Here is a 27,807-nt window from a genome sequence, read left to right on the forward strand (position 1 = left end):
CCCTTCTCCAGGCTCGCTCGGGCCGCGGCGCTCTCGGCTAGCTGCAGCGGCGGCGGCGCGGAGGGGAAGGCGTCCAGGATGCGGTGCGGGGCGGCCCGGTGCCCCCCCGCCCCGTCACGGCAGCCGCGGCGGCCGAGGGGACCGGGCCAGGGCCGGGGGCGGCGGCCCGAGCCGCGGTAGCGGCGGCGGCGGGAGGGGCGGCCTGAGGGCGGGCGGGCGCCCGGGTTGCGGGGGCTCAGTGCCGCTCCGCACGGCCCGGCCCGTCTCGGCCCCGGCGCCATGAGCGGCGGCGGCGGCGGAGGGGGCTCGGCGCCCAATCGCTTCGCCGACTACTTTGTCATCTGCGGACTGGACACTGAGACAGGGCTGGAGCCGGACGAGCTGTCGGGTGAGTGCGCGCCAAGCCCGGGCCCGCTTTCCCGCGCCCGCTGTGGTCGGGGACCCGAGAAGAAACCTTCCTTCAGCCCCGCTTTGTCCCGGGAGCCGGGCGAGTGTCGGCCGGGAGGACCAGGGCGGGCGCGGGCGAAGGGGGCTTTGGACTGGAGGGGGGAAACGGATGAGGGGCTCTGAGCCATGAGGGGTCCAAACCTACGGCCCGCTGCGCAGTGGCCACGTCTTCAGCGACCAGAAGGAGAGAGGGTTGTGTGTTCTCAGTTCGGTGTAGGTTGAGTGACTTCGTTTAAAAGAAAGGAAAGCTTGTCCTCTGGCACCCATTAGGGAGGGAAGGCGTCCCACGTCCTAGTGAAAGTAAGTTCCACCCAGACTTAAAAAAAAGGAAAACAAAAACTTGGTGAGTTTATCTGGCCACTTCCCAAGAAGCTTGTGATACCAGTTCCTCAAAACCGTTATACCCCAGCCCTGGGCTGGGCCCCCTGAGTCAGATTGCAGCTCTGCGCGTCTGGATGGGACATGAAGTAATAAAGTGAACTTGGGCGGCATCAAGAAGAGTGGGAACTCCCTTAGCCCTGGAAAGGGCTTGTATCCCGGGGCCATGCCTTTTTTGAAAAGTAATTTATGTCCTTTATGAGGACAGAGGCGTTTGTGAATAAAAGGGTTGCAGCATTGTAGTTGGAGAGGCTTGGTGTGTTGTGATGCGTCTCAAGACATATTTGAAAGGGAAAGTGATGAGGGGAGTCAAAGATGGGGCCCTGACCAGATCTGGCACTCATTGCAGAAGGGCGTGAAAATTATACAGTCCCCGTGAATTTTCCACTGCACTGTCATTGGAGTCTTTGAATTGTAACAGTTTTGAAAATAAGTTTTTGTCTGGAGTTTCCAGTTAGTGGGTTTCAAGTGGGTGGAGGTTTGTCGGGTTGTACTTTAAGATTGTGTCATCCTGATGAGGGGGACTCCTTTTCACTTTTCCGTCACTGTAAAGTTTCTCTCTCGAAAGTGATTATCCTGTTGACTAATCCTACTTTGCTTCAACGATGACAAGACAGTTTTGTTTTTGGGCACCAGAAAAAGTCCAGTGTTTCTTATGAAAAAAAATTAGGCGGGGCGCGGTGGCTCACCACCCGGCGGCTCACGGGTAATCCCAGCACTTTGGGAGGCCGAGGCGGGCGGGTCACCTGAGGTCAGGAGTTCGAGACCAATTTGGCCAGCATGGTGAAACCCCCGTCTCTACTAAAAATACAAAAATTAGCCGGGCGTCGTGGCGCGTGCCTGTAATCCCAGCTACTCAGGAGGCTGAGGTAGGAGGATCGCTTTAACCCAGGAGGCGGAGGTTGCAGTAAGCTGAGATTGCGCCACTACACTCCAGTCTGAGTGATTGCACCACTACACTCCAGTCTGGGTGATAAAGCGAGGCTCTGTCTGGGAAAAAAGAAAAAGAAGAAAAAAGCATCATAAATTCATGCTTTAACAAGGTTAGAAAAAAATAAGCTATTTTCTCAATAGCAGGTGGAGAAAATATGAAGCAGTAATATAATTAATACTAGATTTTTTGTCGGGGTAGTTTTATTGTTTCTAATTTACTTAAAAAAAATTTTAATTTTAGGCCGGGCGCGGTGGCTCACGCCTGTAATCCCAGCACTTTGGGAGGCCGAGGCGGGCGGATCACGAGGTCAGGAGATTGAAACCATCCGGGTAACACGGTGAAACCCCGTCTCTACTAAAAATACAAAAAATTCGCCGGGCGTGGTGGTGGGCTCCTGTAGTCCCAGCTACTCAGGAGGCTGAGGCAGGAGAATGGCGTGAACCCGGGAGGAGGAGTTCACAGTGAGCCGAGGTTGCGCCACTGCACTCCAGCCTGGGCGACAGAGCGAGACTCCGTCCAAAAAAAAAAAAAATTATTTTGATGGGTACATAATAATTGTTCAAGTTCATCTTTTAAGCTCCTCAAATTCTTATAGTACAGATGTTTTTCATCTTTTTCATATGTAGTAAGTTTGTGACTTTGATGTAATTTTTGGAATTCGGTTCAAGGTATTGGTGTTGGAAGGGACCTCAGAGAGGAAAATGAGGCCCAGGAAGGACAGTGGGGCCTGTATACACTAATTAATTGCTTGGTCCAATGCTTTTCTCGTGACATTAAACTGCATCTCATTGGCCTGGCTGGAGGTGTTTAGAAAACACTAACATGTTGAGAAATATTAAAAACAACATAATTCTTCTCAATAAAACAAACTAAGGTGGTGGAATAAACTTTTTTTTTTATGCTGTGTTTTTGAGTGTCAAATTGTATGAACACTTGGTTTGAGAAGATAGAATGTTTTGCAAATGATAGAGCATAAGAATGAAGCTGGGAAGTTAACTGTTAGCGAGAGCATGAGTTTGGGGTAATATTCCTGCTCTCCTATTGACTATCTCTGTGATTGGGAGCAAGTTAGAGATAACCCTGTCAGGGTCCTCATCTATAAAAAAAGAATGTAAATAAAAATAATCTCATCAAGCAGACCTTCAAAAATGTTTAAAAACTGTCTTTCAACATTTCATTAAAAGAGAAATGTTACTCTCTTTTAATGAATATGTGTTAATTATCTGGCTTTTTGGCAAGCTAAAATTATATCCCTGTGAAAGTTTATTGGGATAATAAAGAAAGGGGATGAATTGTATAAAATGTGTAAAGAAGGGTATTTTCTGTTTTTTTTTAAATGTGGTTGCAGCAGTGGAATGCCGAGACCACATTTCCAATAGGTGGCCTTTGTTAGAGTATGCAATGTTGGAAGGATTTTTTTTCCCTCTTCATTTCATTTCTGGTGGGTCGGTAGGGGAATCTGAACTATCCAGAGGGAATCTTTTTTTTTTTGAGACACAGTCTCACTCTGTTGCCCCAGCTGGAGTGTAGTGCCGCGATAGTGGCTCACTGAAACCTCCGTCTCCCAGGTTCAAGCAATTCTTCTGCCTCAGCCTCCCGAGTAGCTGGGATTATGAGCTGCGTACGCCACCACATCAGGCTAATTTTTGTATCTTTAGTAGAGATGGGGTTTCATCATGTTGGCCAGGCTGGTCTTGAATTCTTGACCTCAAGTGATCTGCCCACCTCGGCCTCCCAAAATGCTAGGATTACAGGCGTGAGCCACCACTCCCAGAGGTAATCTTTGAGTAAAACAAAACAGAATGCAAGTAGCAGGTTCTTCCTGAGACTCTCCAGGGTGCATTTTCTCTCCTCAGCCTGCCTTGTAGCTCCCAAACTGATGATATCATACTCAGTGAAACTACAGGAAATTGTAATTTGCACCCAGGTTCTCCAAGAAGGTATTAAGGAGTCTCTAAGAAGGTGCACTCCACACAGTCAACTTACATAGCTCAGGTAGCATCTACATTCTTAAAAAGTGAACCCAGAATAAGCAAATCAAAGATGCTCAGTGTTCCTTCTTGTTTTGTGCAGAAAGGTTAAGATTCATTCCTCTCTGTCTGCAACAAATAAACATGGAGGCTGGGCGCAGTAGCTCACACCTGTAATCCCAGTACTTTGGGAGGCTGAGGTGGGTGAATTGCTTGAGCCCAGGAGTTTGAGACCAGCCTGGGCAACACGGCAAGACTCTGTCTCTACAGAAAGTACAAAAAATCAGCTGGGTGTGGTAGCATGCACCTGTGGTCCCAGCTGCTCAGGAAGCTGAGGTGAGAAGGTCACTTGAGTCTAAGAGGCAGAGGTTTCAGTGAACTGAGATTGTGACACTGCACTCCAGCCTGAGCAACAGAGTGAGACCCTGTCTCAAATAAACAAATACAACTAAAAAATAAAAATAAAAACACCCAAATAAGCATAGAGCTTGCTGTGTTTAATATAGACTGAGGTAATTGGATTTTATAGGAATCTCTTCCTGTCACCTCTTTCCCTTTCTTGCATACTCAGCATTTAGGCAAGTAATGTAGTTGTTTTTTGTGCAAAGAATTGAGGAATGTGTGAAAATTAATTTTGTTTTCTGGTTGAGGAAGCTCTTTGGGCTGGAAGGAGAAGAAGGTAATCTGTGAGCAAAGCACAAATTTAGCCACCTTGAAGATATATGGTGTCTGCTTGTTGGCTTTTTGAACTTGTCAGTTAGGTAAGCAAATCTGGAAGAATTGCTTCTGATTTATGTTTTCCATTATTTTTGGCACATCCTAAGTGGGGAGGCAGATGGTAGTGGAGTTCAGTTTCTTTTTCTACCTCTGATGGGCGAATGTCCTGGTGAATCTTCTTTTTCTTTGTTTCTGATGGTCACCACGAGGTGACCCCAGGAGAAGGTTTTACTGTGAAATAGGGTTCATGAGTTTATTTTCCTTGTCTCTGCTTGAGAATTAAGGTTCCCAAATACTTGTGACGTATTTCTTACCTTGGAATCTGTAAGTTCCTCTGAACTGATCTGCACCTAGCATTGAGATATGGTTCTTTCATCTCATACTCCAATTTTCCCAGGCTCTGTGCAGAAGCTCTTGCCAGGAATTGAAGAGAAGTGGCTAGGGATAAGGATAGATGGGAAACTGGCCAGTGTGCTGTATGAACTTACTTAGAAAATTGAGACTACACTGAAATAGTCTCTTTTTTTTTTTTTTTTTTTTTGAGACGGAGGCCTGCTCTTTTGCCCAGGCTGGAGTGCAATGGCGTGATCTCAGCATACTGCAACCTCCGCCTCTCTGGTTCAAGTGATTCTGAGCCTCAGCCTCCCAAGTAGCTGGGACCATAGGTGTGCACTAGCACACCTGGCTAATTCTTGTATTTTTAGTAGAGACAGAATTTCGCCATGTTGGTCAGGCTGGTCTCGAATTCCTTACCTCAGGTGACCCACCCGCATTGGCCTCCCAGAGTATTGGGATTACAGGTGTGAGCCACTTCGCCTGGCCTGAAATCGTCTCTTAATGTCACCTTTAGAAGAGAGAGGGTCCTGGTACAGTGGCTCACACCTGTAATTCCAGCACTCTGGGAGGCTGAGGCAGGAGGATGCTTGGGTCCAGGAGTTTGAGATCACCTTGGCCACTGTAGCAAGACCCTGTTTTTTTGTTGTTTGTTTGTTTTTTTTGAGATGGAGTCTCACTCTGTCGCCCAGGCTGGAGTGCGGTGGCATGATCTCGGCTCACTGCAAACTCCACCTCCCAGGTTCACGCCATTCTCCTGCCTCAGCCTCCGGAGTAGCTGGGACTATAGGCACCCACCACCACGCCTGGCTAATTTTTTTGTACTTTTTTTTTTTTCAGTAGAGATGGGGTGTCACAGTGTTAGCCAGGATGGTCTCGATCTCCTGACCTCGTGATCCACCCGCCTCGGCCTTCCAAAGTGCTGAGATTACAGGCTTGAGTCACCACGTCCGGCCTGTTGTTTATTTTTTTGAGATGGAGTTTTGCTGTTGTTGCCCAGGCTGGAGTGCAATGGCACAACCTCAGCTCACTGCAACCTCTGCCTCCCGGGCTCAAGCGATTCTCCTGCCTCAGCCTCTCAAGTAGCTGGGATTACAGGCATGTGCCACCATGCCCAGCTAATTTTGTATTTTTAGTAGAGATGGGGTTTCACCATGTTGGTAAGGCTGGTTTTGAACTCTTGACCTCAGTTGATCTGCCTGCCTTGGCCTCCCAAAGTCCTGGGATTACAGGCATGAGCCACTGCGCCCAGCCTAATACCCTGTTTTTATAAAAAATAAAAATAATTAAGAAAGAGAAAAAGGTGACTGTCTAGGAAAGCTAGAGGACTAGTCAAATCATACTCCTCCTTAACTGTATTGAGCAGTGAAATTCAAACTTCAGAATTATTGAATGTTAAGCATGAAAGTACCCTTTGCAATTATATAACCTTTTGATTTTACAGATGAGGAAACTGAGGCCCTGAGAAAGTGGGAGAATGTCTGTCTCCCTTGCCACATTTCATTCTTTTCTGCTGCTTGAGTGATATTTTGCATGCTTTGCAGATGTTTGATGAGTGGTGGATGCAAGGGGAACAAGCAAAAAATTTGTCTGGCAGGGCAGGAACAGACGTTATGGTAGTTTTTTTCTAGTCCAGGTTTCTGTTTCATGTTAAGAAAGAATACTGTGTGTGCAATAGCAAGAGTTGGAACCAACTCAAATGTCCATCAGTAATAGACTGGATAAAGAAGATGGCACATACACACCATGGAATACTGTGCAGCCATAAAAAAGGATGAGTTCATGTCCTTTGCAGGGACATGGATGAAACTGGAAACCATCATTCTCAGCAAACTATCACAAGAACCGAACACCGCACGTTCTCACTCATAAGTGGAAGTTGAACAATGAGAACACACGGACATAGGGAGGGGAACATCACACACTGGGGCCTGTCGGGGGGTGGGGGACTAGGGGAGGGATAACATTAGGAGAAATACCTAATGTAGGTGACTGGTTGATAGGTGCAGCAAACCACCATGCCATGCCATGTGTATACCTATATAACAAAACTGTATGTTCTGCACATGTACCCCAGAACTTAAAGTATAATTTAAAAAGGAAATAGAAAGAATACTGTGTGTATTGTGTGTAGACCGGGTACGGTGGCTCATGCTTGTAATTCCAGCACTTTGGGAGGTTCAGGTTGGTGGATCACTTGAGGTCAGGAGTTTGAGACCAGCCTGGCCAACATGGTGAAACCCCGTCTCTACTAAAGATACAAAAATTAGCTGGGCCTGGTGGCGCACACCTATAATCCCAGCTACTCAGGAGGCTGAGGCGAGAGAATCGCTTGAATCTGGGAGGCGGAAGCTGCAGTGAGCCAAGATGGCGTCACTGCACTCCGGCCTGGGCCACAAAGCGAGACTTTGTCTCAAAAAAAAGAAAGAATACTGTGTGTGTTGGCCGGGCGCAGTGGCTCACTTTGGGAGGCCGGGGCGGGTGGATCACAAGGTCAGGAGATCGAGACCATCCTGGCTAACACGGTGAAACCCCGTCTCTACTAAAAATTCAAAAAAATTAGCCAGGTGCGGTGGCGGGTGCCTGTAGTCCCAGCTACTCGGGAGGCTGAGGCAGGAGAATGGCGTGAACCTGGGAGGCGGAGGTTGCAGTGAGCCAAGATTGCGCCACTGCACTCCAGCCTGGGCAACAGTATGAGACTCCCTCTCAAAAAAAAAAAAAAAAAAAAGAATACTGTGTGTGATTATCATTAAGGATATCTGTTTTTTTTGTTTGTTTTTTGTTTTTTGTTTTTAAGAGACAGAGTCTGTCTCTGTTGCCCAGGCTGGAGTGCAGTGGCACAATCATGACTCACTGCAGCCTCGACCTCCCAGGCCCGTAGCTTTATTGCTTTATCTTTTGTTATAATTTCACATTTAAAGAAGCATTGAGGGCAAGACGTGGTAGCTCACGCCTATAATCCCAGCGCTTTGGGAGGCCGAGGCGGGTGGATCACTTGAGACCAGCCTGGCCAACACGGTGAAACCCCGTCTCTACTAAAAATACAAAAATTAGCCGGGCGTGGTGGTGGGTAGCTAATCCTAGCTACTCAGGAGGCTGACACAGGAAAATCGCTTCAAATGGGAGGCAGAGGTTGCAGTGAGCCGAGATGGCGCCACTGCACTCCAGCCTGAGTGACTTGGTCTCAGAAAAAAAAAAAAAAAAGAAAAAGAAAAAGAAGCATTGACATGAATAGAACAAAGAACTCCAGTATATCAATTAACCAGATTCACTGATTGTTAACATTTTGCCCCATTTGCTTTATCATTTATATGTGTGTCCATATATAAACAATTTTATTGAGATATAATTCATATACCATACAGTTCACTTATTTCAGTGATTTTCAATTTATTCACAGGTTTACAATCATACTACAATCAGTTTTGAAATGTATTAATCACTCTCCCCTGAAAACCTATACCCATTAGCAGTTACTCCTCATTTTCTCCCAACACTCTAACCCTGAACCCTAGGCAACCACTCATCTAATTTCTATCTCTATAGATTTGCCTGTTTTTGACGTTTCATATAAATGGAGTAATATGTGTGGTCTCTTGTTACTGGCTTCTTTCACTTAGCATAATGTTTTCAAGGTTCAGTCATGTTGTAGCATGTATCAGTATGTCATTCCTCTTTATGCCAGAATAATATGCCATGGTATGAATATACAATGTTTTATTTATTTATCCATTAGCGGAAGGACATTGGATTTTTTTTTTTTTTTTTTTCTGAGACAGAGTTTCACTCTTGTTGCTCAGGCTGGAGTGCAGTGGCGCAATCTCGGCTCACTGCAACCTCCGCCTCCCGGGTTCAAGTGATTCTCCTGCCTCAGCCTCCTGAGTATCTGGGATTACAGGCATGTACCACCACGCCCAGCTAATTTTTGTACTTTTAGTAGAGACGGGGTTTCACCATGTTGGCCAGGCTGGTCTTGAACTCCTGACCTCATGATCCACCCGCCTTGGCCTCCTAAAGTGCTGGGATTACAGGCATGAGCCACCGTGCCCGGCCTTCAGTTTTTGATTGTTATGAATAGTGCTATGAACATTTGTGTACACTTATTTTTTTGTGTGTAGGCCTATGTTTTCATTTCTCTTTGCTGAATACTTAGGAATGAAATTACTGGGTCATATGGTAACTCTGTGTTTAACCTTTTTTTTTTTTTTGAGATGGAGTTTCGCCATGTTGCTTATGCTGGAGTGCAATGGCACGATCTCGGCTTACTGCAACCACTGCCTCCCGGGTTCAGGCCATTCTCCTTCCTCAGCCTCTCGAGTAGCTGGGATTACAGATACCCGTCACCATGCCTGGATAATTTGTTTTTTTGAGACGGAGTCTCACTCTGTCGCCTAGGCTGGAGTGCAGTGGCGCAGTCTTGGCTCACTGCAACCTCTGCCTCCCGGGTTCAAGCAATTATCCTGCCTTGGCCTCCCAAGTAGCTGGGACTACAGGTGCACGCCACTAGGCCCAGCTAATTTTTGTATTTTGTACTAGAGACAGAGTTTCACCGTATTAGGCTGGTCTTGAACTCCTGACCTCGTGATCCACTTGCCTCGGCCTTCCAAAGTGCTGGGATTACAGGCATGAGCCACTGTGCCGGCCAATTTTTGTATTTTTAGTAGAAACGGGGTTTTACGATGTTGGCCAGGCTGGTCTTGAACTCCTGACCTCAGGTGATTCACCTGCCTCGGCCTCCCAAAGTGCTGGAATTACAGGTAAGAGCCACCACACCTGGCTGCCTGACTAATTTTTAATTTTTTTGTAGAGATGAGGTCTCATCATCTTGCCCAGGCAGGTCTTAAACAACTTGAAGAGTGATACTCCCGACTCGGCCTCCCAAAGTGCTGGGATTACAGGCGTGAGCCACTGTGCCCAGCCTGTGTTTAACCTTTTGAGAGACTGCCTGCCAGTCTGTTTTCCAAAACAGCTGCACTAGTGTACATTTCCAATAGCAGTGTATGAGAATTCCACTTTGTTCATATCCTTACCAATACTTATCTATTTGTTTATAGCCATCTTAGTGGCTGTTAAGTGGTATCTCATGGTTTTAATTTGCATATCCTAGAAGACAAAGACTTTTATTTTTATTTTATTATTTTATTTTATTTTATTTATTATTTTTTGAGATGGAGTCTTGTTTTGTGGCCCAGGCTGGAGTGCAGTAGCACGATCTTGGCTCATTGCAACCTCTGCCTCCCGGGTTCAAGCGATTCTCATGCCTCAGCCTCCCGAGTAGCTGGGATTACATGCGCCTGCCATCACGCCCAGCTAATTTTTGTATTTTTAGTAGAGACAGGGTTTCACCACGTTGCCCAGGCTGGTCTTGAACTCTTGACCTCATGATCCACCCTCCTTGGCCTCCCAAAGGGCTGGGATTACAGGTGTGAACCACTGCGCCTTGCCGACTAAGACTTTTAAATAAGACTTCTAATTTAAAAGAGAAAAGGATATCCCTCCCCAGAGATGAAGTAGCTATAAAAAGTTTGATGAGCCAGTTTTGAACTGGGAGTCAGTATGGACTACACTTAATTTTCATCTTCCTCTACCGGGCTGGTTGATTCTGGGCAGATTCTTGTGGTCATTTTAAAAAGGCATCTTTGCTCTGAAGCCCAGATTACTAGCTGTAGCAAAACTCAAAATCTTATGGCTTATCTCAGACATCTGTGGATGCTTGCAGAAGTCAAGGCTACTGAAGTACGGAAAGAGTTCTTAAATTAGGTTATGTGTTTTCTTTTTTTAGGTAGAACAAGTAAGAAGTCAGGAGAGATGAGACCCACACACAGAAAACAATTACAGAGTAGCCCAAGGCAGTTAAAATACAAGCTAAATTTCTGTATATATACATATTTTGAGATGTAGTCTGGCTCAACAAAGCCAGACCCAGGCTAGGGTACAGTGGACAATCATACCTCACTTCTTCGGCGTTTCTGAGCCTCGAGTTTCTGAGCTCAAGGGATCCTCCTCCCTTAGCCTCTTGAGTACTTGGGACTACAGGCATGTGCCACCACACCTGGCTTTTTTTTTTTTTTTTTGAGACAGAGTTTCGCTCTTGTTGCCCAGGCTGGAATGCGATGGCACGATCTTGGCTCACTGCAACCTCTGCCTCCCGGGTTCAAGCGATTCTCCTGCCTCGGCCTTCTGAGTAGCTGGTATTACAGGCATGTGCCACCATGCCTGGCTAATTTTGTATTCTTAGTAGAGATGGGGTTTCTCCATGTTGGTCAGGCTGGTCTTGAACTCCTGACCTCAGATGATCCATCCGTCTCAGCCTCCCAAAGTGCTGGGATTACAGGTGTGAGCCACTGCGCCCATTGTTGTTTTTTTGATTACATTCTGGGATTATATGCGCCTCTGGTACAGAATGTACCAGAAGTACATTCTGGTCTCACCCTGTTGCCCAGGCCAAAGTGCAGTGGTGTGATCATGGTTTACAACCTCGACCTTCTGGGCTCAAGTGATCCTCCCACCTCAGCCTCCAGGTAGCTGGAACTACAGGTGTGCATCACTACACCTGCTAATGGGCCCAGGCTGGTCTTGAACTTCTGGGCTCAAGTGATCCGCCCACCTCGGCCTCCCAAAGTGCTGGGATTGTTGGTATGAGCCACTGCACCTGGCTGCCCAACTAATTATTTTTTTTTTGTAGAGATGAGTTCTCACCATCTTGCCCAGGCTGGTCTTGAACAGCTTGAACAGTGATACTCCCGACTCAACCTCCCAAAGTGCTGGGATTATAGACGTGAACCACTGCGCCCTGAGACTGTATATTCTAAAGAGAACGCTATTTGACTCCATCAGGCCGGGAGGATCATATTGAAATTAGTGGATTTTACTTTAATGATATTGGGGCCCTGCAATTCTCTTCTTAGAAGGAAATCCTGAGTCACAGTGTTTGGTGCTTGAACCAAATTCTCTTAGAGTCTGCTCAGCCCTTCCTTCCTTCCTAGGTTAAAAATAAAGTTTTCTTTGCCTAAAGCCTCCTTTGGTAACACCCCTTTCCAGTCCTACATCCTTTTATAAGCTTGTATTTTGGCTATCTTTGTTGGAAGGTGTACTTGGGCTTCGCTTAGCTTCTAAATTCCTGTTGTGGCCAGGTGTGGTAGCTCATGCCTGTAATGCCAGCACTTTGAGAGGCCAAGTGGGGGAGGATGGCTTTAGGCCAGGAGTTTGAGACAATCCTGGGCAACATGGCGAGACTCAGTCTCTACAGAAAATAGAAAAATTAGCCTGGTGTGGTGTATGTCTGTGGTTCCAGCTCCTTGGGATGCTGAGGTTGGTGGATCAGCTGGGTCCAGGGAGGTCCAGACTGTGGTGAGCCATGATTGTGCCACTGCACTCCAGCCTGGGCAATAGGGTGAGACCCTGACTCAAAAAAAAAAAAAAAAAGTCCTGTTGCTATCCCTGGATTTGATTTACTATCAGGTAGTCTTAGAGGTCTCTTAGGAACCTGGGTACACATGAAGGAAACTATACTTGATATGTTGATATGTTTTAGGTTCCTGCTGGAGATGGCCTAATGTCCAGTGAGAAAGAGGCTTGCCTTTCAGAAGCTGGTGACTTCCTTGTGGAATTCAGTTGTTTTTTTTTTTGTTTTTTTTTTTTGAGACGGAGTCTCACTTTGTCACCCAGGCTGGAATGCAATGGTGTGATCTCGGCTACTGCAACCTCTGCCTCCGAGGTTCAAGTGATTCTTCTGCCTCAGCCTCCTGAGTAGCTGGGACTACATGAAAGCGCCACCACACCTGGCTAATTTTTGTATTTTTGGTAAAGACTATTTCACCATCCTGGCCAGGCTGGTCTTGAACTCCTGACCTCAGGTGATCCACCCACCTCTGCCTCCTAAAGTGCTGGGATTACAGGCATGAGCCACTGCGGCCAGCCAAATTCAGTAATTAAACACAGGCTATTATGGCCAGATTTTTAGATTTAGTTCTTTTTTTTTTTTGAGATGGAGTCTCTCTCTGTTGCCCAGGCTGGAGTGCAGTGGTGTGATCTCGGCACTGCAACCTCTGCCTCCTGGGTTCAAGCGATTCTCCTGCCTTGGCCTCCCGAGTAGCTGGGACTACAGGCGTGTGCTACCATGCCCAGCTAATTTTTGTGTTTTTAGTAGACATGGGGTTTCACCATGTTAGCCAGAATGGTCTCGATCTCTTGACCTCATGATCCGCCCGTCTCGGCCTCCCAAAGTGCTAAATCCGCCCCCGGCCAGATTTAGTTCTTTTTTTTTTTTCCGTGAGACGGAGTCTCGCTCTGTCGCCCAGGCTGGAGTACGGTGGCGCCATCTCGGCTCACTGCAAGCTCCGCCTCCCGGGTTCACGCCATTCTCCTGCTTCAGCCTCCCGAGTAGCCGGGACTGCAGGGGCCTACCACCACGCCTGTCTAATTTTTTGTATTTTTAGTAGAGACAGGGTTTCACTGTGTTAGCCAGGATGGTCTCGATCTCCTGACCTCGTGATCCGCCTGCCTTGGCCTCCCAAAGTGCTGGGATTACAGGTGTGAGCCACTGCACCCAGCTGGATTTAGTTCTTAAAAGTTATTAAGTGAAGCAGATATTAGTCAAATGCCATATTTCAAATCTTCTGTGGTTGCTGATTTTCATTTGGCACACGTAGAACCCTGGGCTGAGTCTTATGAGTGGCAGAATCCTGGCATGGCAGAAAATGAGAGTATGTGCCAGATGTCAAGTTGTTTTCAGTATGCCTTCAGGGGATCAGATGTAACTCAGAAAGTAAGATGGCAATAGGTATAGTTTAGACCATTGTGTTTCTCAAATATTGTACTGTCTTTGATACTTGCTTGTTGTCATACATGGAATGTTAAAAGAGAACCAGGTTAGTAATTTTTTATTTTTTATTGTTCATTATGTGATGGGTAAGTCAGGTTAAAATTTTGCTTGGCCATCTGTGGTCTACTTTTTGTACTGAACTAGCTGGGTTAGCCTAAAATGCTTTCCTGGAATGCTTAGAGGTCTGAGCAGTGAAAAGTCTGTAGAGGTTTCTCACATTGAGTTTCATTCCTCTGTGAATGTGGGATTCTTTGATATCTTTCTTTGTTTTTTTTTTTTTTGAGACGGAGTCTCACTCTGTTGCCCAGGCTGGAGTGCAATAGCTTGATCTCGGCGCACTATAACCTCTGCCTGCCGGGTTCAAGCGATTCTCCTGCCTTAGCCTCCCAAGTAGCTGGAATTACAGGTGCCTGCCACCATGCCCAGCTAATTTTTGTGTTTTTAGTAGAGATGGGGTTTCACCATGTTGGTCAGGCTGGCCTCGAACTCCTGACCTTAGGTAATCCACTGCCTCAGCCTCCCAAAGTTCTGGGATTACAGGCGTGAGCCACCGCACCCAGCCAGGAGTCCTTGATTTCTAAACTATTCCAGTTGGCCAAACAGTGTATGTGCATTTGTTTATATTGCTCACAGAATCAAAAAATGTCAGAGCTGGAAACCAGAGATAGTTCAGCTATCACTTTTGACGGATGGTAATGATTAATATTTATAAATGACTTTGTAGTTTTACAGTGTACTTTTAAATGATTTTTAATTTTTTTAGCCCCACTTGAAATAAAATTGTTTTGTCCATTGTTACCCACCAAGTTAGAAAGATCTGTTAGAATCCAGGTCTTCTGTTTGCTGTCTTACTATTATTGAGGTTTGTTTGTTTTTTTAAAATTATAGATGTGGGAAAACTGAAGCAGTGGTGTAATCGTTGAAATGCAGAGCTGTAGTGCGGCCTGTTTGTGGTTCAGTCTCCAGCCCATATTGCAGTAGAGGAGCTGTGTCAGGAGAGGAGACAGGTTGCTTGTTTTCAGAATTGTGGGTAACAACAACCATTGTTCTTTCCTCTTCCCCCACTCTTTATCAGTTCTGGAAATGTTTTTCTTAGACTAGATAGTTACTAGCGGTTTGATTCTAAGAAACTTTTTTTTTTGGTGACAGTTTCAGGATGTTTTATGCTTTTTGCCTGGGTCTGTCTTCTTTGAAGGAAAAAAAAGATTTGCATCTGGTAACCTCAGAAATCCCTCAGTGTAGCCTATAATATGCATGTTTTGTAGTTGTAGTTTGGGGGCTGGCTGTGACTTCTGATTAGCCATATTCTTGATAATAAAATGATATGGAAAACACCTGAGAAATTTTAAGGATTTTTTTTTTTTTTTTTTTTTTTTTTAAAGGCATGAACACAGAAGAGGAAATTGTTTAGAAAGAATAATTGGGCCAGGTGCGATGGCTCAATCCTGTAATCTCACCACTTTGGGAAGCTGAGGTAGGAGGATCCCTGGAGCTCAGGAGTTCGAGGCTAGCCCGGGCAACATAGTGCAACACTGTCTCTACAGAAAAATTTAAAAATGAGGCCGGCCATGGTGGCTCATGCCTGTAGTCCCAGCACTTAGGGAAGCCGAGGTGGGTGGATCACCTGAGGTCAGGAGTTCGAGAACAGCCTGGCTAACATGGTGAAACCCCATTTCTACTAAAAATACAAAAAAATTAGCCAGGCATGGTGGTGGGTACCTGTAATCCCAGCTACTTGGGAGGCTGAGGCAGGAGAATTGCTTGAACCTGGAGCCAGAGGTTGCAGTGAGCCGAGATTGCGCCATTGCACTCCAGCTTGGGCAACGAGTGAAACTCTGTCTCAAAAAAATAAAATAAAATAAAATAATATAAAAATGAGCCCAGTGTGATGGCATGTGCCTCAGCTCCAGAGGATGAGTAGGAGGATCGTTTGAGCCTGGGAGGTCCAGGCTGCAATGAGCTGTGACTGAGCCACTGCATTCCAGCCTGGGCAGCATAGCTAGACCCTGTCTCAAAAAGAAACAAAAAAAGAAATAATGACAGGCCACAATTGTAAGACAGTAAATGAATAAACCCGATTTATAACAAATTACATGCTTTTTCATTACAACACGTTAGAATTACTTTCCAGGAATGTCAGAGGACTTGGTTCTTTTTCTTTTTCTTTTTTTTTTTGAGTCAGAGTCTCGCTCTGTCGCCCAGGCTGGAGTGCAGTGGTGCTATCTCAGCTCACTGCAAGCTCCACCTCCCAGGTTCGCGCCATTCTTCTGCCTCAGCCTCCTGAGTAGCTGGGACTACAGGTGCCCACCACCATACCCGGCTAATTTTTTTGTATTTTTAGTAAAGACGGGGTTTCACCACGTTAGCCAGGATGGTCTTGATCTCCTGACCTCGTGATCTGCCCACCTAAGTGCTGGGATTACAGGTGTGAGCCACTGCGCCCAGCCAGGACTTGGTTCTTTTTTCAGGTGTATTATCTCTGATGCCTTTTTCATTCTTTTTTTTTTTGTAGTTTTAGAACAATGGCCCTCTAACAATGTTTTAGCCTAGTTACGAAGATAACTACTAATTTTGGGATATATTGTTATATTGTTGAAGAAAACTAAATATTTTATTTTGGGTAAGTTAGGTGTGTAAACCAAAAGTAAAATCCTAAGCCCCTCATCCAATTGAATGCCCACCCATGGGGACCCTAGAGAAACCTGAAAAACTAAATTCCACGTCATGACTCAAAGGGAGGTTGGCCATCCCTCATTATACCCCTATCTTTTGCCCAGGTTGGAATGCAGTGGCGCAATCACAGCTCAGTGCTCCTAGACCTCCCAGGTTCAAGCCATCTTCCTACTCAGCCTCTGGAGTAGCTGTGACCACAGACACATGCCACCACACCCCTCTCATTTTTAAATTTTTTGTAGAGATAATGAGCGTGTCACTATGTTGCCCAGGCTGGTCTTGAACTCCTGGGCTCAAGGGATCCTTGTACCTCAGCTTCCCTCTCTCTTTTGGAGAGGGGTATAATGAGGCATGGCCAACTTCCCTTTAAGTCATGACCACCATTAATGTTAAAATGGAGATCATAAGACTGACAAAAGAGACTCTTTGGCAATAAGATACGAAATTCCAGCTGGGCGCTGTGGCTCGTGCCTGAAATCCCAGCATTTTGGGAGACTGAGGAAGGTGGATCACTTGAACCCAGGAGTTCCAGACCAGCCTGGGCAACATGGTGAAACCCCGTCTTTACAAAAAAGACAAAAATTAGCCAAGCGAGGTGTCACCCACCTGTAGAACCAGGTACTCGAGAGGCCTGATGTGGGAGGATTGCTTGAGCCTGGGAGGCAGAGGTTGCAGTGAGATCAAGCCACTGTAGTCTAGCCTGGACAACAGAGCAAGGTCCTGTCTCAAAAACAAAACAAAACAAAACAAAACAACCCAAAGATACCACATTCCAACCTGACTCTCATCTAGCATCACATGACACATAGCAGACCCTGAAGGAAATAAAAATAGTTTATCCAAAATGTATTTCTTTGACATGTTTTAAAATGGCCCTGCAAAGCTGTCTTTTGTGGGGGAAATTTGCATCTGTAGAGAATCTCCATTAGTACAGACAGGGCTTTCCCAGATCTAGGAGATTATCTAAGAGTTGGATACCTTTTAAGGTCTGAAAAGAGACATTTACCATCTATACTCTTGGTTACCTAGAGGCTTCATTCAAAATTTGTAAACCAAAACCAACCTGTAACATGAGCATCTCAGGCACATTTTCTCAGAACGTGTTGAGACTGTTCTCTGGGCCATGGTCATTCATATTGATTCAAAATAAATCTCTTTAAATATTTTAGAGATTGTTTTTTTTTTTTTCTTTCTTCACTAAGTGTCTCTCCCCTTGTTTTTCTTAGAGTTTTTATTTGATAAAAACATTCTTTATTTTTTTCTTGATTTTAAAAGCCATAAGTCAGTATGAAAATGCAAACATTATAGAAATGTATTATAAACTCCTTTGTCTCAGAGTTGTTGTAGAACTAAATTGGAGTCTGCTTGCCCAGTGCAGTAGAACCAGTTATCTACACTGATATTCGCAGTCATTGAAAGAAAGGCTTTTACTGCAGGGTGCCAAGCAAGGAGGACCAGGCAGCTGAATGTTCAAATCCTGGCCTCCCCAATGGCTTGCAGGCAAGGGTTTTTTTTTTTTTTTTTAGAGGGAGTCTCGCTCTGTCGCCCAGGCTGGAGTGCAGTGGCATGATCTTGCCTCACTACAAGCTCTGCCTCCCGGGTTCACGCCATTCTCTTGCTTCAGCCTCCCAAGTAGCTGGGACTACAGGTGCCTGCCACCACGCCCGGCTAATTTTTTCTATTTTTTAGTAGAGACGGGGTTTCACCGTGTTAGCCAGGATGGTCTTGATCTCCTGACCTCATGATCTGTCCACCTCGGCCTCCCAAAGTGCTGGGATTGCAGGTGTGAGCCACCACGCCTAGCCAAGGCAAGGGTTTTTAAAGGTATGGGTAAATTTCAGGAAAGCAGGAGCTGCAGGCAAAATTGTAAATCAATACTTGGAGGTTACGCATTGATTTAGGCCTAAAAGGAAGCGCTGTCTTGAAGTGGAGTTTACGGGTTGTAGGTAGATGCAAAGATTTTCTGATTTGTAGTTGGTTAAGGAAGAAAAGCTTTGTATAACAATTTGGGGTCAGTAGAAAAATGATAACTAGTTAGGGGGAGTGACTTTCTTTAAGCCCCTCAGGAACAAACCTTAGAACCTTAGAAAGTTACGATGGTTAACTTTCAGTCTTTACTTCCTTTTTTTTTTTTTTTTTTTTTTTTTTGAGACGGAGTTTCGCTCTGTGGCCTAGGCTGGAATACAGTGGTGCAATCTCGGCTTACTGTAACCTCCACCCCCTGGGTTCAAGTGGTTCTCCTGCCTCAGCCTCCTGAGTAGCTGGGACTACAGGAGCGTGCCACCACGCCCGGCTAATTTTTTGTATTTTTAGTAGAGATGGGATTTCACCGTGTTAGCCCGGATGGTCTCGATCTCCTGACCTCATGATCCTTCCGCCTGGGCCTCCCAAAGTGCTGGGATTACAGGCATGAGCCACCCCGCCTGGCCCTACATCCCTTTTATCTGAGGTCTATGTGTAAGGTGTGGAACCTCAGTGGGTGTCTGAATTTCTGAAAGACAACTCAGGGACACATTTTAAGGTGTTCTCCTTAGTTTGTGTGGGGAAAGCAAACATCTCTGTAACTGACTTCCTTGGCTATTGTTTTAGGCTACTGTCTTGTTTAACAGGTTGCTTAGTCACTTCTAGGGCTAGCTAGGGTGCTGGAATTTTCCTTGAAGGAATTAATATTTTCCTTTATTTCCATGCTTGGGGTCTGTAGGCCCTAAAAAGGGGGTCCCTGCTCCATCTCAGAGTCAGGTAGGCAAATTTCTTAACTTTGGTAGAACACCGTACTTTATGTAGTAGGTACTTAATGAATATTTGTTGTATTATTATGAAGAGATAGATCGGGCATGGTGGCTCACGCCTATAATCCCAGCACTTTGCAAGGCTGAGGCAGGCGGATCACCTGAGCTCAGGAGTTTGAGACCTGCCTGGCCAACATGGTAAAACCCCCTCTCTACTAAGAATACAAAAATTAGCTGAGCGTGGTGGCGCACACCTGTAGTCCCAGCTACTTGAGCGGCTGAGGCAGGAGAATCACTTGAACTTGGGAGGCGGAGGTTGCAGTGAGCCAAGATCGTGCCACACTGCACTCCAGCCTAGGGGACAGAGTGAGACTCCCTCTCAACAATAAATAAATAAAACTAAATTAAAAATAGAGGCTGCCTATTCAGATTTTTTTACCCCCAAGATGGCATCTTGCTCTGTTGCCCAGGGTGGAGTACAGTGTTGCGATCTCAGCTCACTGCAACCTCCGCCTTCCGGGTTCAAGCAATTCTCCTGCCTCAGCCTCTCGAGGAGCTGGGATTACTGGCATGCACCACCATGCCCAGCTAATTTTTGTATTTTTAGTAGAGATGGGGTTTCACCATGTTGGCCAGGCTGGTCTTGAACTCCTGACCTCGTGATCCACCTGCCTCGGCATCCCAAAGTGCTGGGATTACAGGTGTGAGCCATGGTGCCTAGCCTGCCTATTGAGATTTTAAAATAATTCTATGTAACCATTTTTTTTTCTTTTTTTGAGATGGAGTCTTGCTCTGTTGCCCAGTCGGGAGGCAGAGGTTGCAGTGAGCTGAGATTGTGCCACTGCACTCCAGCCTGGGCAACAGATTCCATCTCAAAAAAAAAAAAAAAAAAAAAGGTAGTGGGAGAAGCATTTTGTGTTGTACTCATTATTTTATGATTTACGTATTAAATTTTGTAATAGTGCAGATTAACCTGTATTTTTATTTATTATTATTATTTTTTTTTTTTTTTGAGACAAGAGTTTTGCTCTTGTTGCCCCGGCTGGAGTGCAATGGCTTGATCTCGGCTCACTGCAACCTCCGCCTCCCGGGTTCAAGCGATTCTCCTGCCTCAGCCTCCCAAGTAGCTGGGATTACAGGCATGCGCTACCACTCCTGGCTAATTTTGTATTTTTAGTAGAGATAGGGTTTGACCATGTTGGTCAGGCTGGTCTCGGATTCCTGACCTAAAGTGATTTGCCCGCCTCACCCTCACAAAGTGCTGGGATTACAGGCGTGAGCCACCACGCCTGGCTATTCTGTATATTTAAAAATGAATTTAGTTTTAATTTATTTAACCAGTTTTGTTGGCTCAGGATCACAATCTCTTGTTGGGAAAAATATCCTTTGGAAATTATCTTAGTTAGTGCTGCCATAACAGAATACCACAGACTGGGTAATTTAAAAAGAACAGAAATTTATTTCCTGCCAGGCACAGTGGCTCACGTCTGTAATCCCAACACTTTGGGAGGCCCAGGCAGGTGGATCACCTGAGGTCACCAGTTCAAGGCCAGCCTTGCTAACAGGGTGAAACCCTGTCTCCACTAAAAATACAAAAATTAGATGGGTGTGGGAGTGGGTGCCTGTAATCCCAGCTACTCGGGAGGCAGAGGCAGGAGAATTTCTTGAACCTGGGAGGCGGAAATTGCCGTGAGCCGATATCGCACCATTGCACTCCAGCCTGGGCAATAGAGTGAGACTCTGTCTCAAAAAAAAAAAAAAGGCCCAGCAGTGCAGTGGCTCACGGCTGTAATCTCAGCACTTTGGGAGGCCGAGGTGGGCGGATCACCTGAGGTAGGGAGTTCGAGACCAGCCTGACCAATATGGAGAAACCCTGTCTCTACTAAAAATACAAAATTGACTGGGCATGGTGACACATGCCTGTAATCCTAGCTACTTGGGAGGCTGAGGCAGGAGAATTGCATGAACTTGGGAGGCGGAGGTTGCGGTGAGCTGAGATCGCACCATTGCACCCCAACCTGGGCAACAACAGTGAAACTCCGTCTCAAAAAAAAAAAGAAATTTGTTTCTCACAATTCTGGGAGCTGGGATGTCCAAGATCAAGGTGCTGGCGTTTGCTGTAGTGAGGGCCTTTTTGCTGTGTTTTCATGTGGGAGAAGGAAGAAGGACAAGCTATCCCAATGCAAAGTGAAGCCTCTTTTTTATGATTATGATTATGATTATTATTTTGAGTCGGAGTCTTGCTTTGTCACCCAGGCGGGAGTGCAGTGGCGCTATCTCAGCCCACTGCAACCTCCGCCTCCCGGGTTCAAGCGATTCTCCTGCCTCAGCCTCCTGAATAGCTAGGATTACAGGCATGTGCCACCACGCCCGGCTAATTTTGTATTTTTAGCAGAGATGGGGTTTCTCTACATTTATCAGGCTGGTCTTGAACTCCCGACCTCAGGTGATCCGCCTGCCTTGGCCTCCCAAAGTGCTAGGATTACAGGCGTGAGCCACTGCGCCCAGCTGATGTTGTACTTTTAATAGGATGGTCAGGGTATACCTCACTGAGAGGGTGACAATTTCAGGAAAAATTCTAAGGAGTCAAAGGAGTGAGCCATATGTATATGTGGAGAAATGTATTTCCGGCAGAGAGAAGAGCCTGTGCAAGGGCCTTAAGCTAGGAGTATACTTGTTGTATTAGAACTGTTTACAATGTTACTGAGGTCGGAGGTAGTAAGTGAGGGGACAAGTGGTGGGAAGATGAGATGAGAGAGGCAGGGAGAGGGAGTGTGGGGGAAAGATGTAGGGCTTTATGGGCCAGTGGTTCTCGTTGTCTGGTCTCTGGACCAGTAGTATCAGCATCACCTGAGAACTTCTTAGAAATGTACATTTTAGCTCCACCCTTTACCCGCTGAATCATAAACTCTGGGGGTGGGGCCTAGAAACCTGTATTTTAACAAGCCACTGTCGTGATGCATACTAAGGTTTGAGAACCACAGTTTTGGCTACTGTGAGAGCTTTAATGTTACGCACCTACATGGCTGCAAATGCTTAGGACTGATGTAGGTTTAAGTTCAGTACCTGAGTAACTGTAGAGCTTTGGCTTTAGAGTCTTTCAGTTCTGGTTTCAAATTATGGCTTCCTCAGTTTCTAGTTGTGGGGCCTTGGATCAGCTTGTGAGGATTACATGAGGTGAAAAATACAGAAACATCACACACACACATGCACATACACAGAGTTACTAGGGCAGATGAGTCTCTGTCAAGACAACTATTCACATGAAAGAACTTCCAAAGTTTGGACTGCTTAAATTTATAAGTTGAATTATTAGCTGGTTGTTAACATATCTCATACCACATCTGTCAGCCACATTTTTTGTTTCTACTTGAGATTTTATGATCCTGTCATGGGTAGTTGCCTGTCAGGAATAAAATCAACACCTATGACCCCTATCAGGGTCTATGTTGAGTGCTAGAGAAGAGAAGGGCAGGCACACTGAAACAAGATAGGAAAGGATCAGTTCTTCAGTTCTTTTTTTTTTTTTGAGACAGGGTCTCACTCTGTTGCCCAGGCTGGAGTACGATGGCACCATCTCAGCTCACTGCAAACTCTGCCTCCAGGGCTCAAGTGATCCTCCCACCTCATCGTCCTGAGTAGTGGGATTACAGGCAGGTGCCACCAATCCTGGATAATTTTTGTCTTTTTTCTAGAGATGGGTTTTCGCCACGTTGCCCAGGCTGGTCTCGAACTCCTGGACTCAACTAATTTGCCTGCTTTGGCCTCCCAAAGTGTTGGGATGTAATCCCCTGTAAGGCGAGTGCCCCTGCGCCCAGTCAGGATCAGTTTTTGTTTATTTGTTTGTTTGTTTGTTTTTGAGACAGAGTTTTCACTCTTGTCACCCAGGCTGGAGTGCAATGGTGCAACCTCGGCTCACTGCAACCTCCACCTTCCGGGTTCAAGCGATTCTCCAGCCTCAGCCTCACGAGTAGCTGGGATTACAGGCGCTCACCACCACGCCCGGTTAAGTTTTGTATTTTTAGTAGAGACGGGGTTTCACCATGTTGGCCAGGCTGGTCTCAAACTCCTGACCAGCCTTGGCCTCTCAAAATGCTGGGATTACAGACGTGAGCCACCACGCCCGGCCTAGGATCAGTTCTTTAAAAGGAACAGATGATGGTGTGTTGTTGGGGTTCAAGAGAAGGAAAGAGTACTGTTATCTAGCTTTGCAGTTTATGTCTTGGAAAATTTACTATAGAGGGCGTAGCTCTGGGTGTGACCCTGAACAAAAATATAATCTCTCTGATTTATTCATGGATTAATTTAATACTCAATATGTGCAAAAATACCCGAGGGACTATACATAAATTATAGAATCTGAGAGTTGAAAGAGAGGGACACAACTAGAAAGTGAGGGAACCATGATTTGAACTCTCGGGATAGGAAAGAAACATGAAGATCATCCATATAAGGAATGGCATTTTTCTCTCTTTAAAAATAAAATGTTGGCCAGGCATGGTAGCACATGCCTGTAATCCCAGCACTTTGGGAGGCAGAGGCAGGAGGATGGCTTGAGCCCAAGATTTCGAGACCAGCCTGGGCAACATAGCAAGACCTCGTCTCTACAGAAAATAAAAAGCTGAGTGTAGTGGTGCATGCCTGTAGTCTCAGCTACTTGGGAGGCTGAGGCAGGAGGATTGCTTGAGTCTAAGGGGTTGAGGCCGCAGTGAGTCATGATGACACCACTGTACTCCAGCCTGGGCAACTGAGCAAGACCCTGTCTCAAAAAAAAAAAAAAAAAGTTGAGCCAGGTGTGGTGGTGTGCACTTGTAGTCCCAGCTACTTGAGAGGCTGAGGCAGGAAGATTGCTTGAGCCCATGAATTTGAGTCCAGCTTGGGCAACGTTGTGAGGCTCCTGTCTCTTAAATAAATAAATAAATAAAATGTTGAGTTTTAAAATACAGTTTCTAATACAAAACTTAGAAATTGTAGAAGGTTGTAGGCCAGGCGCAGTGGTTCACACCTGTAATCCCAGCACTTTGGGAGGCCGAGGTGGGCAGATCACCTGAGCTCAGGAGTGCAAGACCAGCCTGGCCAACATGGTGAAACCTGGTCTCTACTAAAAATACAAAAATTAGCCAGATGTGGTGGCGTGCACCTGTAATCCTAGCTACTCAGGAGGCTGAGGCGGGAGGATCGCCTGAACCCGGGAGGCGGAAATTGCAATGAGCTGAGATCAAGCCACTGCACTCCATCCTGGGCAACAAGAGTGAAAATTAGGTGTAAAAAAAAAAAAAAAAAAGAAAGAAATTATAGAAGGATGTGGAAATAATTCACTCATTATTCCTTTATCTGGAATTAAGCTTTATAAGCATGTTGATGCCTTTATATAGTTCCTTTCAGTTAAAAAATATTTTTGGGCCGGGCACAGTGGCTTGCGTCTGTAATCTCAGCACTTTGGGAGGCCGAGGCGGGCAGATCACAAGGTCAGGAGATCGAGACCATCCTGGCTAACATGGTGAAACCCCATCTACTAAAAATATAAAAAATTAGCCGGGCTTGGTGGTGGGCGCCTGTGGTTCCAGCTACTCGGGAAGCTGATGCAGGAGAATGGCGTGAACCTGGGAAGTGGAGGTTGCAGTGAGCCAAGATTGCACCACTGCACTCCAGCCTGGGCGACAGAGCGAGACTCCATCTCAAAAAAAAAAAAAAAAAAAAGTAATTTAAAGACAGTAAAGTGCACAAATTCTAAGTATATAAGTATATAGCTTAATATATATATACACACACACATGCATTTAATCATCACCCAGATCAGTTCTTTCCAGATTTTACTATGTGTAGGTGTATGTGTATATATTTTAACAGAGTGATAATGTGTAATGTAAAATTTTGTTTTGACTTTTTTCACTTGATGTTCTATCATGAATATTTCTTGATGCTGTATCATGAGTATGCTCCTGAAATTCCATTGATCTTAGTTAAGAGTTAATTATAATGAGCAGAGACCCACTCAAAAAACCCGCTCAAGTTGAATTGATATCAAATTAACATGTTGTATATGAGATAACACAGAACATCTTAAAAGATGATCCCACATCAAAACAAAGATCTCTCTGGTGGACCCATGGAGTATTTAAAATTTTTCTTTTTTCAAATATCCATGTACACTTATTTTTACACACTTGTAGGGGTTTTTTCTGGAGCATTAATTGCTAAAACTAGACTTTGTTGAATCCAAGAAATGTACTTTTTTTTTTGAAATGGAGTCTCGCTCTGTCGCCCAGGCTGAAATGCAGTGGTGTAATCTCGGCTCACTGCATCCTCTGCTTCCTGGATTCAAGCAATTCTCCTGCCTAAGCCTCCCTAGTAGCTGGGGCTACAGGTGCTTGCCACCACGCCCGGCTAATTTTTGTATTTTGAGTAGAGACAGGGTTTCAACAAGTTGGTCAGGCTGGTCTCGAACTCCTGACCTCAGGTGATCTGTCTGCTTTGGCCTCCCAAAGTGCTGGGATTACAGGCATGTGCCACACTGCACCTGGCCCAAGAAATGTGCATTTTAAATTTTAATAGATATTGCTAAATTACTTTCCTTAAAAATTGTGCCAATTTAGACCTCTACTAGTAATGTTTAACATTCCAGTTTCTTTATACGTGTAATAAAATGTTACCGCTTTCCTGAAACATTTCCAATCTGCTAGGAAGAACATATCTTCTTTTTTTTTTTTTTGGAGACAGAGTTTCACTCTTATTGCCCAGGCTGGAGTGCAATGGTACAATCTTGCCTCACTGCAACCTCTGCTTCCTGGGTTCAAGAGCAAGTCTCCTGCCTCAGCCTCCCAAGTAGCTGGGATTACAGGCGTGTGCCACCACACCCCTGGCTAATTTTTTGTATTTTTAGTAGAGATTCGGTTTTACCTTGTTGGTCAGGCTGGTCTTGTACTCCAGACCTCAGGTGATCTGCCCACCTCTGCCTCCCAAAGTGTTGGGATTACAGGCGTGAGCCACCACGCCAGCCCGAACATATCTTGTTTTAATCTGAATTTAATTATTAGGCTGAACATCTTTTCATATAGTTCATATACATTTGTTTATTCTATGAATTGTCTGTTCAGGCCTTTTGTCCATATTTCTGTTGTGGTGTTTATCTTTTTTTCTGATTGATTTGTGGAAACTCTTTTTCTGTTACAAATATTTTATGTGTTATAAATATATTTCTGTGTATTAAAAACAGGTTGTCAGGAAATATATCAAAACTTCAAACATAGTCACAATGAAATAATATATACATACACATAATATATATTTATAAAATTGGGATCATCAGAGAAATACAATTTTGTATCCTTTGCCTGCCTGCCTTCCTTCCTTCTCTCTCTCTCTCTCTTTTTCTTCTTTTTCTTTTTCTTTCTTTTGAGGCAGAGGTCTTGCTTTGTTGCCCAGGCTGGTCTCAAACTCCTGGGCTCAAGCAGTCCTCCTGCCTTAGCCTCCCAAGTAGCTGAGATTACAGGGGTGTGCCCAATGCCTAGCTTGTATCTTCCATTTTTAATTTACTATTTAAAAATGCTAAATATTTCTTTTTTCTTCTTTCTTTTTTTGAGGTGGTGTTTCACTCTTGTCACCCAGGCTGGAGTGCAGTGGTGCAATTTTGGCTCACCGCAACCTCTGCCTCCTGGGTTTGAGCAATTCTCTTGCCTCAACTTCCTGAGTAGCTGGGATTACAGGTGCCCATCACCATGCCCAGCTAATTGTTGCATTTTTAGTAGAGACAGGGTTTCGCCATATTGGCCAGGCTGATCTCGAACTCCTGACCTCAGGTGATCTGCCTGCCTCGGCCTCCCAAAGTGCTGGAATTACAGGCATGAGCCACTGCGCCCAGCCAGCCAACTTTATTTGTTTTTTTTTTTTTGAGACAGGGTTTCCCTCTGTTGCCCAGGCTGGAGTGCAGTGGTGCAAACATGGCTCACTGCAGGCTCGACCTCCTGGGCTTATGTGATCCTCTCACCGATCCTGAGTAGCTGGGACTACCTGGCTAATTTTTAAATTTTTTGTAGAGATGGATTCTCGCCTTGTTGCTTAGGCTGGTCTTGAACTCCTGGTCTCAAGCAGTCCTGTCTTGTCCACCCAAAGTGCTGAGATTACAGGTATGAGCCACTGCACCCAGCCCGTTTAAAAATGTATAATTCAGTGGTGTTTAGTATATTTATGGTTTTGTGTAGCCATCGTCATCATGTAGTTTCAGAACATTTTCATCTCCTCAAAAGGAAATGCTGCACTCATTAAACAGTTACTTCTCATTTCCTTGTCTCCCAAGCCTGTGGCAACTAGTAGTCTGCTTTCTGTCTCTGAATTTACCTATTCTGGATATTTCATATAAGTGGAATCATGCAACATGTGCCTTTTGTGTTTGGCTTTTGTGTCTGGCTCCTTCTTTCAGGTAGCGTGATTTTTTTTTTTTTTTTTTTTTGAGACGGAGTCTCACTCTGTCGCCCAGGCTGGAGTGCAGTGGCGCGATCTCGGCTCACTGCAACCTCCGTCTCCTGGGTTCAAGCAATTCTCCTATCTTAGCCTCCTGAGTAGCTGGGATTACAGATGCCCACCATCGTGCCCAGCTAATTTTTGTATTTTTAGTAGAGACAGGGTTTTACCACATTGGCCAGGCTGGTCCCGAACTTCTGACCTCAGGTGATCCACCCATCTTGGCCTCCCAAAGTGCTGGGATTACAGGCGTGAGCCACCCCGCCCAGCCCAGCAGGATGTTTTTAAGGTTCATCCATGTCGTAGCATGTGTCAGTACCTTATTCCTTTTTATGGCTGAAT

The 27,807-nt window shown here is 45.4% G+C and overlaps 1 protein-coding gene across 6 annotated transcripts in view; it reads left to right on the plus strand.

Annotated features, from left to right (window-relative positions):
• DENND5A (DENN domain containing 5A) overlaps positions 1 to 27,807 on the plus strand; it is a 129,482-nt gene continuing 101,675 nt past the window's right edge. For 2 of the 6 annotated variants that reach the window (XM_024255108.2, XM_054524687.1), the window contains exon 1: positions 2 to 388. In XM_024255108.2, coding sequence (XP_024110876.1) covers positions 280 to 388 — 109 coding nt within the window. In that variant the 5' untranslated portion in view covers positions 2 to 279. Of the gene's footprint in view, positions 389 to 27,807 lie in introns of all 6 variants that reach the window. The other 4 variants (XM_024255109.3, XM_054524689.2, XM_024255110.3 and 1 more) reach the window with 3 other exon arrangements.

The sequence above is a fragment of the Pongo abelii genome, chromosome 9 (assembly GCF_028885655.2).
Source record: "Pongo abelii isolate AG06213 chromosome 9, NHGRI_mPonAbe1-v2.0_pri, whole genome shotgun sequence".
NCBI classification, from domain to species: Eukaryota; Metazoa; Chordata; class Mammalia; order Primates; family Hominidae; genus Pongo; species Pongo abelii.